The sequence below is a fragment of the Haliotis rufescens genome, unplaced genomic scaffold (genome assembly GCF_023055435.1).
Source record: "Haliotis rufescens isolate VD_foot unplaced genomic scaffold, xgHalRufe1.0.p SCAF_17, whole genome shotgun sequence".
NCBI classification, from domain to species: domain Eukaryota; kingdom Metazoa; phylum Mollusca; class Gastropoda; order Lepetellida; family Haliotidae; genus Haliotis; species Haliotis rufescens.
The window spans coordinates 28,375,330-28,388,923 of NW_025963857.1; the positions used below are offsets into that span (position 1 = coordinate 28,375,330).

At 42.5% G+C, this 13,594-nt stretch overlaps 1 protein-coding gene across 1 annotated transcript; it reads right to left on the reverse strand.

Annotated features, from left to right (window-relative positions):
• Positions 1-2,076: 2,076 nt before the first annotated feature.
• On the reverse strand, positions 2,077-10,545 carry LOC124138615. Its single transcript, XM_046505350.2, has 5 exons — positions 10,422-10,545; positions 6,778-6,971; positions 5,751-5,849; positions 4,683-4,811; positions 2,077-2,701 (listed from the first exon to the last, which is right to left on the reverse strand). The coding sequence occupies exons 1-5, from the start codon at positions 10,455-10,457 to the stop codon at positions 2,512-2,514; spliced, it is 648 nt and encodes a 215-aa protein (XP_046361306.2). The 5' UTR covers positions 10,458-10,545; the 3' UTR covers positions 2,077-2,511.
• Positions 10,546-13,594: the final 3,049 nt, after the last annotated feature.

The following is a 13,594-nucleotide window of genomic DNA, read 5'->3' on the forward strand; positions in this document are numbered from 1 at the left end:
AAAATCCCATGTTCGATTCTCCATACTCAACTACTCACTCACAAACCCGGCCAAAAAAAAAATACTTCTAATTCTGAGTTTATCAATTTCTCATGTCAATGGAGAAATGAGTAAATATGATTGAATAAAACCAATATGCGGTACGTGTAAGTGCATATCTGGTTGGTTTGTTGTTAAACGCCATACACAGCAGTATTCAAACCTGGCAATCCATTGCTAAAGCTTGTAGTATGTATAACATCCTACCCTGTCCGGTAGGATCCGACACCAATCACCTGATCGAAATACTCCCCCTTTTCGACAAGCATCGATTGGGACAGTCTACAACTGTCATGGTTCGGTGTTCACCGTCCCTGTTTTCATAACCGACTTCTGAAAGTTTGACAAAGCGTCTACCGTTTCGTATTCAATAACTCCATACCTTCGAAATATATCTTTATGTTGTTTTTTTCTCATGTCATTCTGCTCAAAAACAGATTCCCACGTCGTGTCAGCTTGATATGTGGAGGTAAGGCAAACGTTACGGATGTCTTAGACGAGTATAGTTTTGACGTACAAAAGTAATCAGGGGTAATCTCGGATTCGAAGCGACGCTAAGCGGATCCTGGCACGACTAAGGGACATAAATGTGCATACCGAGTTGCAGCCCATCAGTGTTCATAGTCATAGATGTTTCTCTCTTTCTCTGTTATTTAACGCCACACTCACCAATATTCCAGCTGTATGACGGCGGTTTGTAAATAATCGAGTCTGGACCAGACAATCCAGTGATTGACATCATGAGCATCGATTCACGCAATTGGGATGCGATGACATGCATCAACCAAGTCAGTGAGCCTGACCACCCGATCCCGTTAGTCGCCTCTTACGACAAGCATAGTCGCCTTTTAATTCATAGATATATTCATAGATGGAGAAACCACACGAATACCAAAACTCACACAGCTGTCGATTTGCTGTTACTGGTGCTATTACCAATACGGTACACGTCTACGTTTTGTCAATCCCACATGGAATAACACTATACATAGTTTATTGCAATTGTTATCGATCACTGCCTGTGAAATACATTTCAATTTGTCATCCATGTTGTGCTCTTAACTTATATTGTATTCAATCGTATTGCTATGGGTCCATAATACTGTTACTTGATTTGTCTAGATGTCCATGCCTCGTATATTATCTCGAATATACTGATGTTGTACAAGCATGGAGTCCAAGAGCTGTATCAATTGAGCATCATCTCTCAGCATCCGTGACCTCTGGCTCCAGGGTATTTGTCATAATAAAGGATTACAAGCTATAGGTTCTGTTGCTCAGGAAGTAAATCTTTATGAATTCACTAAACGGACAAAAAGCTATGGTAGCTATCGCAGCACTGAGGTGGTCGCAACTTCAACACTTTAACATAGACTTACGTTGGTTGGTTGGTTTGTTGTTCAACGCCGCACTGAGCAATATTCCAGCTATATGACGGCGGTCTGTAAATAATCGAGTCTGGACCAGACAATCCAGTGATTAATATCATGAGCATCGATCCACGCAATTGGGATCGATGACATGCATTAACCACGTCAGCGAGCCTGACCACCCGATCCCGTTAGTCGCCTTTTACGACAAGCATAGTCACCTTTTACTGCAAGCATGGGTTGCTGAAGACCCCGGAATCTTCACGGGTCAACATAGACTTTGCGCTACGATCGCTTTGTGGAACGTGGCCCAGACATGTGAAACTTGTATGCCCAATCATTTAATGGTCTTCCAACTTTTGGTTTCTAAATGAAACAAATTTTGACAATGCGTATCTTGGATTCAGATGAATACGGTGCATTGTCACGTTGTTGTCGTAACGAAGGATCTAAGGGAGATAACTGTCAATTTATAAATTAGTTAGAGTTATGTCCCTTTCACCTGAGCGTAACTGATAAATTTGCGAAAGAAGTCAGCATTCGTTATATTACATTGTTGCAAGTGTTTTCATGTGTAAGTCTTTCAGATTTTAGGTATCATCATTGATAACTCCAATTGTATTGTGTGTCCAGGTCACATTTATCAGCAAGGTAATATGAACAAGAATTACTCATGCAGACGTATTTTTATTAAACGTCACCATTCGCTTCAATATCTCTTAACACGCAAATTAAAGGGAAGGGCGAGGGGGGGGGGGGGTTCAGATAAAAACATGTTTTTGGTCACTGGAAGCATAAAACCAAGGAAAGGACCTTCATCTTAGCGATTTAGCGTCAAGAGGCCCATTCTTTCTGTTTCACCAGCAAGAAGTAATTTAACACTTAATTGTTCAGGATTGTCCGGATTCAACGAAATGGTTATCTTTCCTTGCCTTGATTTTCGCCAACAGGTTTGAAGTATACGTTCGAATAGGGGACAATGACATATGTGACTCTGTGCAGTGATCTCATTCATTTGGTTACACGATGATAATATTGAAATATTGCTTTTAACGTTGCCCTTCTTCCTTCTTCGCCATGTCAGATGCAGTGATGTACGGAACTACCAAAACCGGGTTCGTCTGCACTTGATGCCCATGCAGGTGCAGGAGGTCGGAACGATGATTCTGTCGTTGACAATCCGCTGTCCCATAGGCCGATCCCCACAGAACGCCAAGACAGAGACAAACTTGAACACTCGGAGGCATCGGTTGGATAGCGCTGATCGACGATAGGTTAAACATCTGGTGGTCCTGAAAAATGAATTTTTAATTGTATGTTGATCGAGTTAATTCTAAAGTGTGTCAGCTGAGGGTAGACATTTACTATTTGATGAAACCCAGGGAGTGAGTGAGTGAGTGAGTATGGTTTTAAGCCGCTTTTAGCAATGTTCCAGCAATATCACGGCGGGGGACACCAGAAATGGGCTTCACACATTGTACCCATGTCGGGAATCGAACCCGGGTCTTCGGCGTGACGAGCGAACGCTTCAACCATTAGGCTACCCGACCGCCCCTGAAACCCAGGGACAAGGTGCTGACAGACCATTGATCATCATGTGTGAGAATCTAGGATTCAGACCAAAAATCCACCGACAATTTCACGGCTAGGGCGCGCAACTCTGCATAGGGCGGCCCGTGCTTCTTATAAAAAGTGGGGCGATCGGGTAGCCTAGTGGTTAAAGCGTTCGCTCGTCACGCCGAAGACCCGGGTTCGATTCCCGACATGGGTACAATGTGTGAGCCCATTTCTTGTGTCCCCCACCGTGATATTGCTGGAATATTGCTAAAAGCGGCTTAAAACCAAAGTCACTCACTCTTATAAAAAGTACATGACCCTGCCGAGGTGAGGTGAGGTGAAATTGGGTTTAACGTCGCGTCCACGATTACTGCACTTATATAGCGACGTGCATGCACGTGTGTGTGTGTGGCTGCTTGTACTAGTCCGGACTGATGCCGATTTATAGTGCTAGCTCACTGAGATACCATGCCGCAGTTTAACATGAATACCCCACTCAGACACAGTATACTGACTCCGAGCCGACCAGTCCTTGTTTTAGCCCCTTAATGCCGTGACCCTGCCGGAAATTTGGTACTTATCTTCCGACTAAGCCATACACCAGTCAATTATTCTTAGCGTGCAATCGTAAAAGATGGCCTTCGTTATGTTATTTCGACAGCAAGGGACCGACCATTATATAGTGGATATTGGTAGTGGTGGGTGAGGCAATGATTTTTATCGATTACAATGAATTGTCCAAGAAATTGCTTGGAACAATTATTTATGTTTCAAACTGTTGAAAAGAGATTATCAGCCACAAAATCTACACTGTTGCAAGATGATATTTTTTTATAAATATTTAGGCTCATAGTAATTAAAAAGATTATATCTAAACTAACTTTGATGCCTCTTATGTTGGGCGTTTTACTTTGTATTCAGGACCCACCATATACTTTGTTTGTTTGTTTGTTTGTTTGTTTGTTTGCTTAACGCCACAGCTATATGACGGCGGTCTGTAAATAATCGAGTCGAGACCAGACAATCCAGTGATTGACATCATGAGCCTCGATCTACGCAATTGGGATACGGACATGCATCAACCACGTCAGCGAGCCTGACCACCCGATCCCGTTAGTCACCTCTTACAACAAGCATAGTCGCCTTTTCCTGCAAGCACTGCGTGCGGCGTTAAACAACAAACCAACCAACAAACAAAACTATTATTACCCCGGTCAGTGCATTAGTGTGCATTCAATTTTATTCTCAGCTCCCACGGGAGTATACAATATTGCTTTTGAATTGCAACTAATTCTATCATCCAAAACTGGCTCCCACAGGAGATATCGCTTGGAAAGATCAAGCGATATCTACACTGTAGATATCATCAATTGCATCACAATGCTTTGCAGACCATTGTGACGTCATTGGTTACAATGACGTCATAATCAAATGACATAACTAATGGCCCTGCCACTGAAGCTGTAAGCAGTACTTTTTACACTTAAGACACTGCTTATTACTGTCTACAAACTGAAAAAGTTGTAAGAATGATGTTGGATGATAAATAAAATCTCACCCTCGTGTCTTTTGATATCAAACATATCAACACTCGTTGATAAAAGTGGAAAACATACTCGGCAAGCCTCGGAGTTTTCCCACTTTTATCAACTCGGGTTGTTATTTGATATCGAAATACACGAGGGTGAGATTCTCTATATCACCGCTAAAATTTACCTGCAGACAGCAAAGTGGATGAGCGGTTGGATGTTCCGTATGACCCAGCATGTGTCATTGTTATCGCCCGTGTAGCTCTGCAGCACCTTCAAGTCGGCTGGACAAAGGTCCTTGGTCACGTTGGCCAGTCTGAAACACCACACAGGGTTTAGTTAATGCGAACATCAGCTATCACCGACCTAGTTCTAACTGACTAGCATACTGGGTGGTGAGGTCGTCTAGTGGTTTAAGCGTCCGCTCGAAAACCCGAAGAACCGGGCTCGATTTTCCACATAGGTACAATATGTGAAGCCAATTTCTGGTGTCCCACGCCGTGATATTGCTACAAGCGGCGTAAAAACATACGCACTGGATAGGGATCTTCTCGCTTTTCTTAACACTGTGGGGTAGTCACTGAATGTGTGAGTTACTTGGGTGTAATGCCAGTTTGAACAGTATTCAAGTTATATCACGGCATGTCAGCTTGATGGTGGAGAAAAGGTTCAAGTGATGCAGGTGAACCCACGAGCATGATGCTGACGCCTATCGTAAGTTGTAGGTGCATAATAATACTTCTCTTATTATATTTGGTTAGATTTGTCATGGATGAGTGAGTGAGTGAGTATGGTTTTAAGCCGCTTTTAGCAATATTCCAGCAATATCACGGCGGGGGACACCAGAAATGGGCTTCACACATTGTACCCATGTCGGGAATCGAACCCGGGTCTTCGGCGTGACGAGCGAACGCTTTAACCATTAGGCTACCCGACCGCCCCTAAATTTGTCATGGATACGCCACTCAGACACAATATTAACACATAGCTGACCAGTACTTGTTTTATACCCTTAATGCCGAGCAACAGGGAAGGTAACAAGAGGTACCATCTTTTAACGCCATTTAGTATGAACCTCGGTTCTTCCGCTTTCCGGACAGGAGCTCTATCGACTCAGACTTGACGGCTGTCGTTGAACTAGTGGTACATATGGTAAGAGTGTGTCGGGACTGGACTGTGAGTTTGACACAACCGGATTCGACATATCCAAGTTCGAGACGACTGCGTTCGACTTAATTTGCAAAACGATACTTACACAGGATCCTCTGGAAATTTGGGGTCAGTTGACGAAGCGTTGAATAAACTGAGACATGGAGTTAGGTTCGCATCAGCAGTTTCGTTGTTGATAGCTTCCCTATCAAACAGACATCAAGATGACAATAAAAGAAATATATGTTTGAAACATGCAGGAATCAACTACTTAATTCAAATACAAAGAAGGTAATAAGTGAATGAATGCGTTTGTCAGTTGTAGTTATGACCTGTAACAGGACCTTCAGCTGATCTCGATTGAGGAAATCAACACGCATATATTGCAAAACGGAGATTACAAATACATCTCAGGATATCTCAGCTACCAGGGCCCATGCACTGTAATGGAGATTGCTGAATATCTCAGCTACCAGGGCCTATGCACTGTAATGGAGACCGCAGGATATATCAGCTACCTGGGTCTATGCACAGTACTGGAGACTGCAGGATATATCAGCTACCATGGCATATGCACTGTCATGGAGACTGCAGGATATCTCAGCTACCATGGCATATGCACTGTCATTGAGACTGCAGGATATCTCAGCTACCATGGCATATGTACTGTAATGGAGACCGCAGGATATATCAGCTACCAGGGCCCATGCACTGTACTGGAGACCGCAGGATATGTCAGCTACCATGGCCCATGCACTGTAATGGAGACTGCAGGATATCTCAGCTATCATGGCATATGTACTGTGATGGAGACTGCAGGATACATCGGCTACCATGGCCTATGCACTGTCATGGAGACTGCAGGATATCTCAGCTATCATGGCCTATGTACTGTAATGGAGACCGCAGGATATCTCAGCTACCATGCAGGGCCTTTGCACTGTAATGGAGACTGCAGGATATCACGGTATCAAGTTGGCACTCACGGACACTTACCGATTCAGTGAATTAATCCTCAGTTACATTGGGGTAACTTAATTAAATTCGGGAACGTAAAATATATATCGCATGAACCCCTGAATTAGCATCACCGTCACCCGTTACAGTGAGATAGACAAATCCAGTCCTCTTACTCAGGATATCCCGTGGCGTTGCTGGACAACATGAACGGCTGTGAGAAGTCAGTTTGTTGAGGACAGTTTACGGTGGATCTCCAGATGAAGCGTTTATCTCTCACGTTGACGTCAACTGAGTCCTCATCAACATCGACGTCATCAATGTCATAGGCTACGACAGCAGGGGTGAACAGGAAAACCAGAAGTAGAACCTAAAGTACAGGTTAATGAACAATTATACGTCACATGTTAAGGGATCTCACATTGATGTCAACCTGTTTAAAGCATTGCCCATTGTACAAATCAATATCATAAGTATGTGTTCATTAATCAGTATGAAATTGTGAAGTAAAAAGCATATTAATTGGCTGTGCAGTTTGGCACCATTGGAAGCGCCATAATCCGCTTGTTAGTTAGAATCCCAGCTTTGCCCTGATCATAATCAATGGTCTGTCAGGAACATACACGTGTTTCTGGCAAATTATTAACGCCAATGGCCTTTGTTACTTTTTACTTTCATCCAAAGCGCAGACGTATGATGGTGATAAAATTGGAATACTGTTCAAACTTTTTGAACACTCACTCACTCACTCACTCACTCACTCACTCACTCACTCACTCACTCACTCACTCACTCACTCACCCACCCACCCACTCACTCACTCACTCACTCACTCACTCACTCACTCACTCACTCACTCACTCAATCACTCACTCACTCACTCACTCTATGTACTCTGAACAAACGGAACGCCGTGATATAACTGGAATATTGTTAAAAGCGGCGTTAAACCCAACTCTCTCACTCACTCACTCACTCACTGAACAAACGGAGATGACGCCGAAATGATTATTTTGAGGTTATCCTTAAGTAATGCCTGTCAGTTGTCAAAACCATTACGCATTCCTTTCCACTCGCCCCGTGACCTATACGAACTACGGCACCTTATCGATATATGCGATAACATAACAATCGGGTCTGTTATCAAAGTGCTCAGATCTAATCTTGTGTGGTACATTGTGGCGAATCCAGTCAACCGGTATGTGTGAACGTGTTAAAGTCTGAACTGGACCAAATGACCTCCTCGTCCTTGAACCGTACGTTAAACCAGAATGGCGACTGGACTGTCTGAGGTCGTATCTACAGCGGTTCTGAGAGTTGTCGTGCTTAATCAATATATAAGTGGTCTATGAGTTCAATACAAGCACAGCGGCGCATCATTCATTAGTTATGAATATTATATTCATGTGCCACCCTTACACGAGCGATATCATGTCATCAACGTTGATTTAGATGATGTGAAAAAAAAATAATGTGAAATAAATGAACATTTACATTCCGTTAAAAAAACCATTTTTATTACAATTCGTATATTTAAAAACGTATATTTCTCGCTTTCACTCCAGGGATATATTTGAAATACACTCTTTGTAAAACATACCGTTTAGCGATGGTTAAATTTTAACCCTGAACGCATTACAATTCTCCTAGAATTATCAGTTTACCTGAGAGTGAGTGAGTGAGTTGGGTTTAACGCCACTTTTAACAGTATTTCAGTTATATCGCGGCGTGTCAGCTTAATGTGGGAGGAAAGCCCGAAGTGATGCAGGTCTCGGACGTTTACCACTTCGGTGAAACCCACGAGCACGGCTATGGTGCCGACAAACCTTGAAACATAATTGGGGCGACCCGGGATTCCAACCCACAATCATAGGTTTCTAGCGTGCCCAAGGGACGCAACTCTACACATCGAATCGCGGTGCCTTAGACGACTGGGCCACCCGTGCCCCCAGTTTTCCTGAGAAAAAACATAAGGTCGTAACGGAACCAATAGAATAGGAGCAAGGGTCCATTGGGAGCTCGAGCAGTTCATACATTCGATGTCGGATACTGATTTAATTTCTTAAATGGCACATACATTTAAACGACACACCCTTCTAAAACATAATTGTAAAAGTGTTTACATCCTCCCAAAAATATTTCCAAACACAGAAATCATAGTACAATGCAAAATGTTATCAATACATAGCACGGCAAAAGTTCTGGCTGTGACACCAACCTTCCATGTATGGTATGAAATCTAAATGGTACGATCTTTGGCACCTCTTTGCTTTAGGCCCACGTAATCTGATTTCTAAACTAAACCATCCCAGATGATCTATAAACGCATGAGTAAATCTTATCCCAGATGATCTAAAGCATGAGTTCACTGAGGCGTATGATACAGTGGAAGAGGCCACATGCGACTATTTAACGAAATGCACTACTCAGTTTAAGCAGCCTAAGTTGTAAACTGAAATACATATTGAAAAAAAGGACCACACCGGTGCCCCAACTCTATGACGAGAATTAAGATTTTTTATTTCCTTCCTTATTTAATAGAGAGGGATTTAAATTTTGTTGTTGTATAAATCCGCACTGAGCAATATTCCAGCGATATCGGTCTGTAAATAATCGAGTATGGACCAGACAATCCAGTGATTGACATCATGAGTATCGATCCACGCAATTGGGAAACGATGACATGCATCAACCAGGTCAGCGAGCCTGACCACCCGATCCCGTTAGTTGCCCCTTACGACAAGCATAGTCTCTTTTTACTGCAGGCATGGGTTGCTGATGAGATTTTCAAATGAAACAGTATAAATGTATGACTTTGAAAAGGTTGATGCAAATGCTGTTAATGATCGGTGGCTGTATGTGTCACCACGTTATACCTTGGAGAGTGATGCTGTTCATCACTGTCGGATGGCAAACTGACAGGCGCCCCTCTTCCGCCCACCCACCACCACGACCACCACACAACTGAAGTCGTTCGGATTTTTATCCGACATCGAACTTTTAAACTGCTCAATACTCTCTGCTGGCTGTTAAGTCCCCCTGTGAAGATCCCGGTTTGAATTGAACGATACGCGACGTACATGTACCATATTACAACAGATGAATCCAAAGCAGACGTTTATTTCAAATACGAAAACAACGGTTAGATACTATCAGCGCACATTCAATAAAATTCAGTCCTGATATAAAAGGGCACCATCCTAACCCTCAAAGATGAATGTTTTTTTCTCGATGCCTCTGTACCTTAAAATCTTGCATCATATATCAAATTAGTATCATAAATAATAGCATTTAAGAGGTGATAGCCTATCCTAGAGATATTGCTATCGTGTGGCTGGATTTCTGGTCAATCACTTGATTGTCTGGTTTGTTTACCATTATTTCGCATTTTATGCCGAATGAAATTTCATGGGACTATTCTCTGACTGGTTATTCTCTGGCGTTGACGTTTTATTTTATTTTTTCAAACGTGTATCATGCTTAGATAATTTATAAAATACAGATATATTGTAAACATTTGCAAAATCCTTGTGAAATCATAAAGAAATGATCGATTAGTTATGCACCATAAAGAAATGAGATTAGTTTAACGCCACTTTGAATCCTATTTCCGTCATATCATTGCGTGTCAGCTTGATGAAGGATGAAAGACTAAAATGATACAGATCTTTGGCGTTTACCAGTTTGGTAAAACCAACGAGCACGGATGCAGAGCTAAAAATCTAAGGATATGGGATTCGAACCCATGATCAAAGTAGTCTGACATGCTCAATATACGACTAGGCCAACCGAACGTAAAGAATGCTGTGGTATAACTTACCTGAAGTTTCATGATGTTTGACCGCTGATCGCTCATGTCTTACACAGAACACAGAAGCGATGGTCCTTATATAGAGACGCAGGGGAGGGTGTGAGATGACACCTGCTCCCAGCGTACCTGTTTTTGACCATGCGTTTAGTCGAGCATGCACGTGCATCCTGTTCCCTAGCATGACGTCGCCACGTCTACCCGGACAGAGCATTATCAAAAGGACAATTTGCTGACTAATAATGACTTTTTTATGCACGTTTCTGTGTTTATGGCGAGAATGTCAAGCTGCGGTTTGCATTGTCACTTTCAAGTTAATGGTTAACCAGTCACGGTTGTGTTTCAAAGCTTTTCATTGTGAAATAGCATCATGTAGAGTGTGAAAAGATGTCTCGTATATATTCTTTGCAACGTGTAGATTTGAACAGATCAAATGATACGGCATGTCTTAAAAGTTTATGATTTTAAAAGGATTTTCAAAATGAAATATCATACAGCTGAAAGGCTATTTCGTAAGTACATTGGGTAAGTGAATTCGACAAATTCGGTGGTAGTGTCATGGAGTATGTGTGTGTGTGTGTGTGTGTGTGTGTGTGTGTGTGTGTGTGTGTGTGTGTGAATGAAAGGATCCATAGAGCCGAGTTAGACTTTTTAGAGTGAATGAGTGATTAGTGTTTGAACTTTATTTCACTTACAGTCCAATCAGTTTGTATTACATGTATTTTATATGATGGGTTTATGGAACGTAAAATGCAAAACTAGATTTGTGGGATTTGTATTGGAAAAAATATAACCGGAGGCCTGACAAAGAGTACATTGAATAATTAAACGTTGCTTGAATACATGTATATATATTTAAAAAAACTGGACAGTCCAAATATTTGTGCTTGTCAATACTCCTTTATGCACACTAGATCTTTCGCCGCCCAACGGCTCGCAGGTTTAACGAAAACGTCAACGTCGTCATAATGCATATTACGTGACAGTTAGAGACGTGTATAGTTCTTTTGAATTAAGTTTAGGTTTCAAAAGTCTAATGAACATCTTTTATTTTTCCAGCGACTTCAACAACTCCAGATCGATATCCTTGTAACTGTAGATAGCTTTTTTAATTCTTCTGATCTTAGGTTTCTTGTGTCACACACTTTTTGCCATTGGATATGGAATATTAACCCTAGTGTGCCGCGGATGAAATAAATTGAATTGTAGGTATTGATGCGTGTAGTAAATATCCGTTTTCAGTAGGTGTCCTTGCTTTATAATTTTCACGTCCAAAAATGAAATCTTACTATGGTCCCATTCCATAGTTAATGAAATCTAAGGATGGATCGAATCAAGAATCTTCCGGAAATTGTCTAACTGTCCACTGTTGAAAACCGAATAAGAAAACATTCGTCCAGAAATATTCTCCATGTTTCCTGAATATGCGTAGCTGTATTTTCATACATCGAATATACCACGCCCCTAAGTGCAGGTACTATATTGAAACCTACCACCCTAGTGTACAGTACACACTCCAGTGTTGAGGTCCCATATTGAGGCCCACCACCCTAGTGTACAGTACACACTCCAGTGTTGAGGTCCCATATTGAGGCCAACCACCCTAGTGTAAAGTACACATCCCTATGTACAGGTCCTATATTGGTGCTCACTACCCTAGTGTACAGTACACACTCCAATGTACAGGTCATATATTCAAGCCCACCACCCTAGTGTAAAAATACACACCCCAATTTACAGGTCCTATATAAGTACCAACAACCCTAGTGTACAGTACACACCCAAGTGTGTAGGTCCTATATTGAAGCCCATCACCCTAGTGTACAGTACACACTCCAGTGTGCAGGTCCTATATTGAAGCCATCACCCTAATGTACAGTACACACCCCAGTGTGCAGGTCCTATATTGGAGCCCACCACCCTAGTGTACAGTACATCCCCCAGTGTGCATGGCCCATGTTGAGGCCTTCAATCCTAGTGTACAGAACACCCCCTATGTGCAGGTCCTATATTGAAACCTACCACCTTAGTGTACAGTACACATTCCAGTGTTGAGTTCCCATTCTGAAGCCCACCACCCTAGTGTACAGTACACAACCCTATGTGCAAGTCATATATTGAAACCCACCACCCTAGTCTACAGTACACACTCAAGTAATGAGATCCCATACTGAAGCCCACCACCCTAGTGTACAGTACAGACCCCAATGTGCAGGTCCTTTATTGAAGCCCAGCACCCTAGTGTACAGTACACACCCCTATGTGCAGATGCTATATTGAAACCTCCCAACCTAGTGTACATAACACACCCCTATGTGTAGGTCCTATATTGAAACCAACCACCCTAGTGTACAGCACACACTCCAGTGTTGAGGTCCCATATTGAGGCCCACCACCCTAGTGTACAGAACACCCCCCAGTGTGCAGGTCGTACATTGGTGCCCACTTCCCCTAGTGTACAGTACACACTCCAGTGTAAGGTTCTACACTGAAGCCCACCACCCTAGTGTACAGTTCACCCCCCAGTGTGCAGGTCCTATATTGAAGCCCACCACCCTAGTGTACAGTGCACACTCCAGTGTTGAGGTCCCATACTGAAGCCCACCACCCTAGTGTACAGTACAGACCCCTATGTGCAGGTCCTATACTGGAGTCTACCACCCTAGTGAACAGTGCAGACTCCTATGTGCAGGTCCTATATTGAAGCCTACCACCCTAGTGAACATTTCTGACCCCTATGTGCAGGTCCTAATGCAAGCGCACCACCCTAGTGAACAGTGCGGACTCCTATGTGCAGGTCCTGTACTAAAACTCACCACCCTTGTTTGCAGTAAACACGTCTGCGTGCATGTCAAATCTTTGTCCAACCCCTTGTACTTCAAAATATTTCAATAGTGTCTAACCACACAGCCAATATTGATATTCAGAAAGTTGATAAATTTATCTTTTCAAGAAAGCAGATTAATAAATATGAAAATTTAGATTTCATAATTTCCGTTTGGTCTGGTGACATACCATTATTCAGATACGTGGGTTCAACTGTCAGAACGTGAGTTTTCTGAAGTTTGTTTTGCTGAACATGTTACACAGACAAAATAAAAAGTAATTCTGGATCCAATATGGAAACATTGTGACTTCAGAACTTTCATAATGATGTTATCGGTGACTCAGTCGGTATGGGCAGC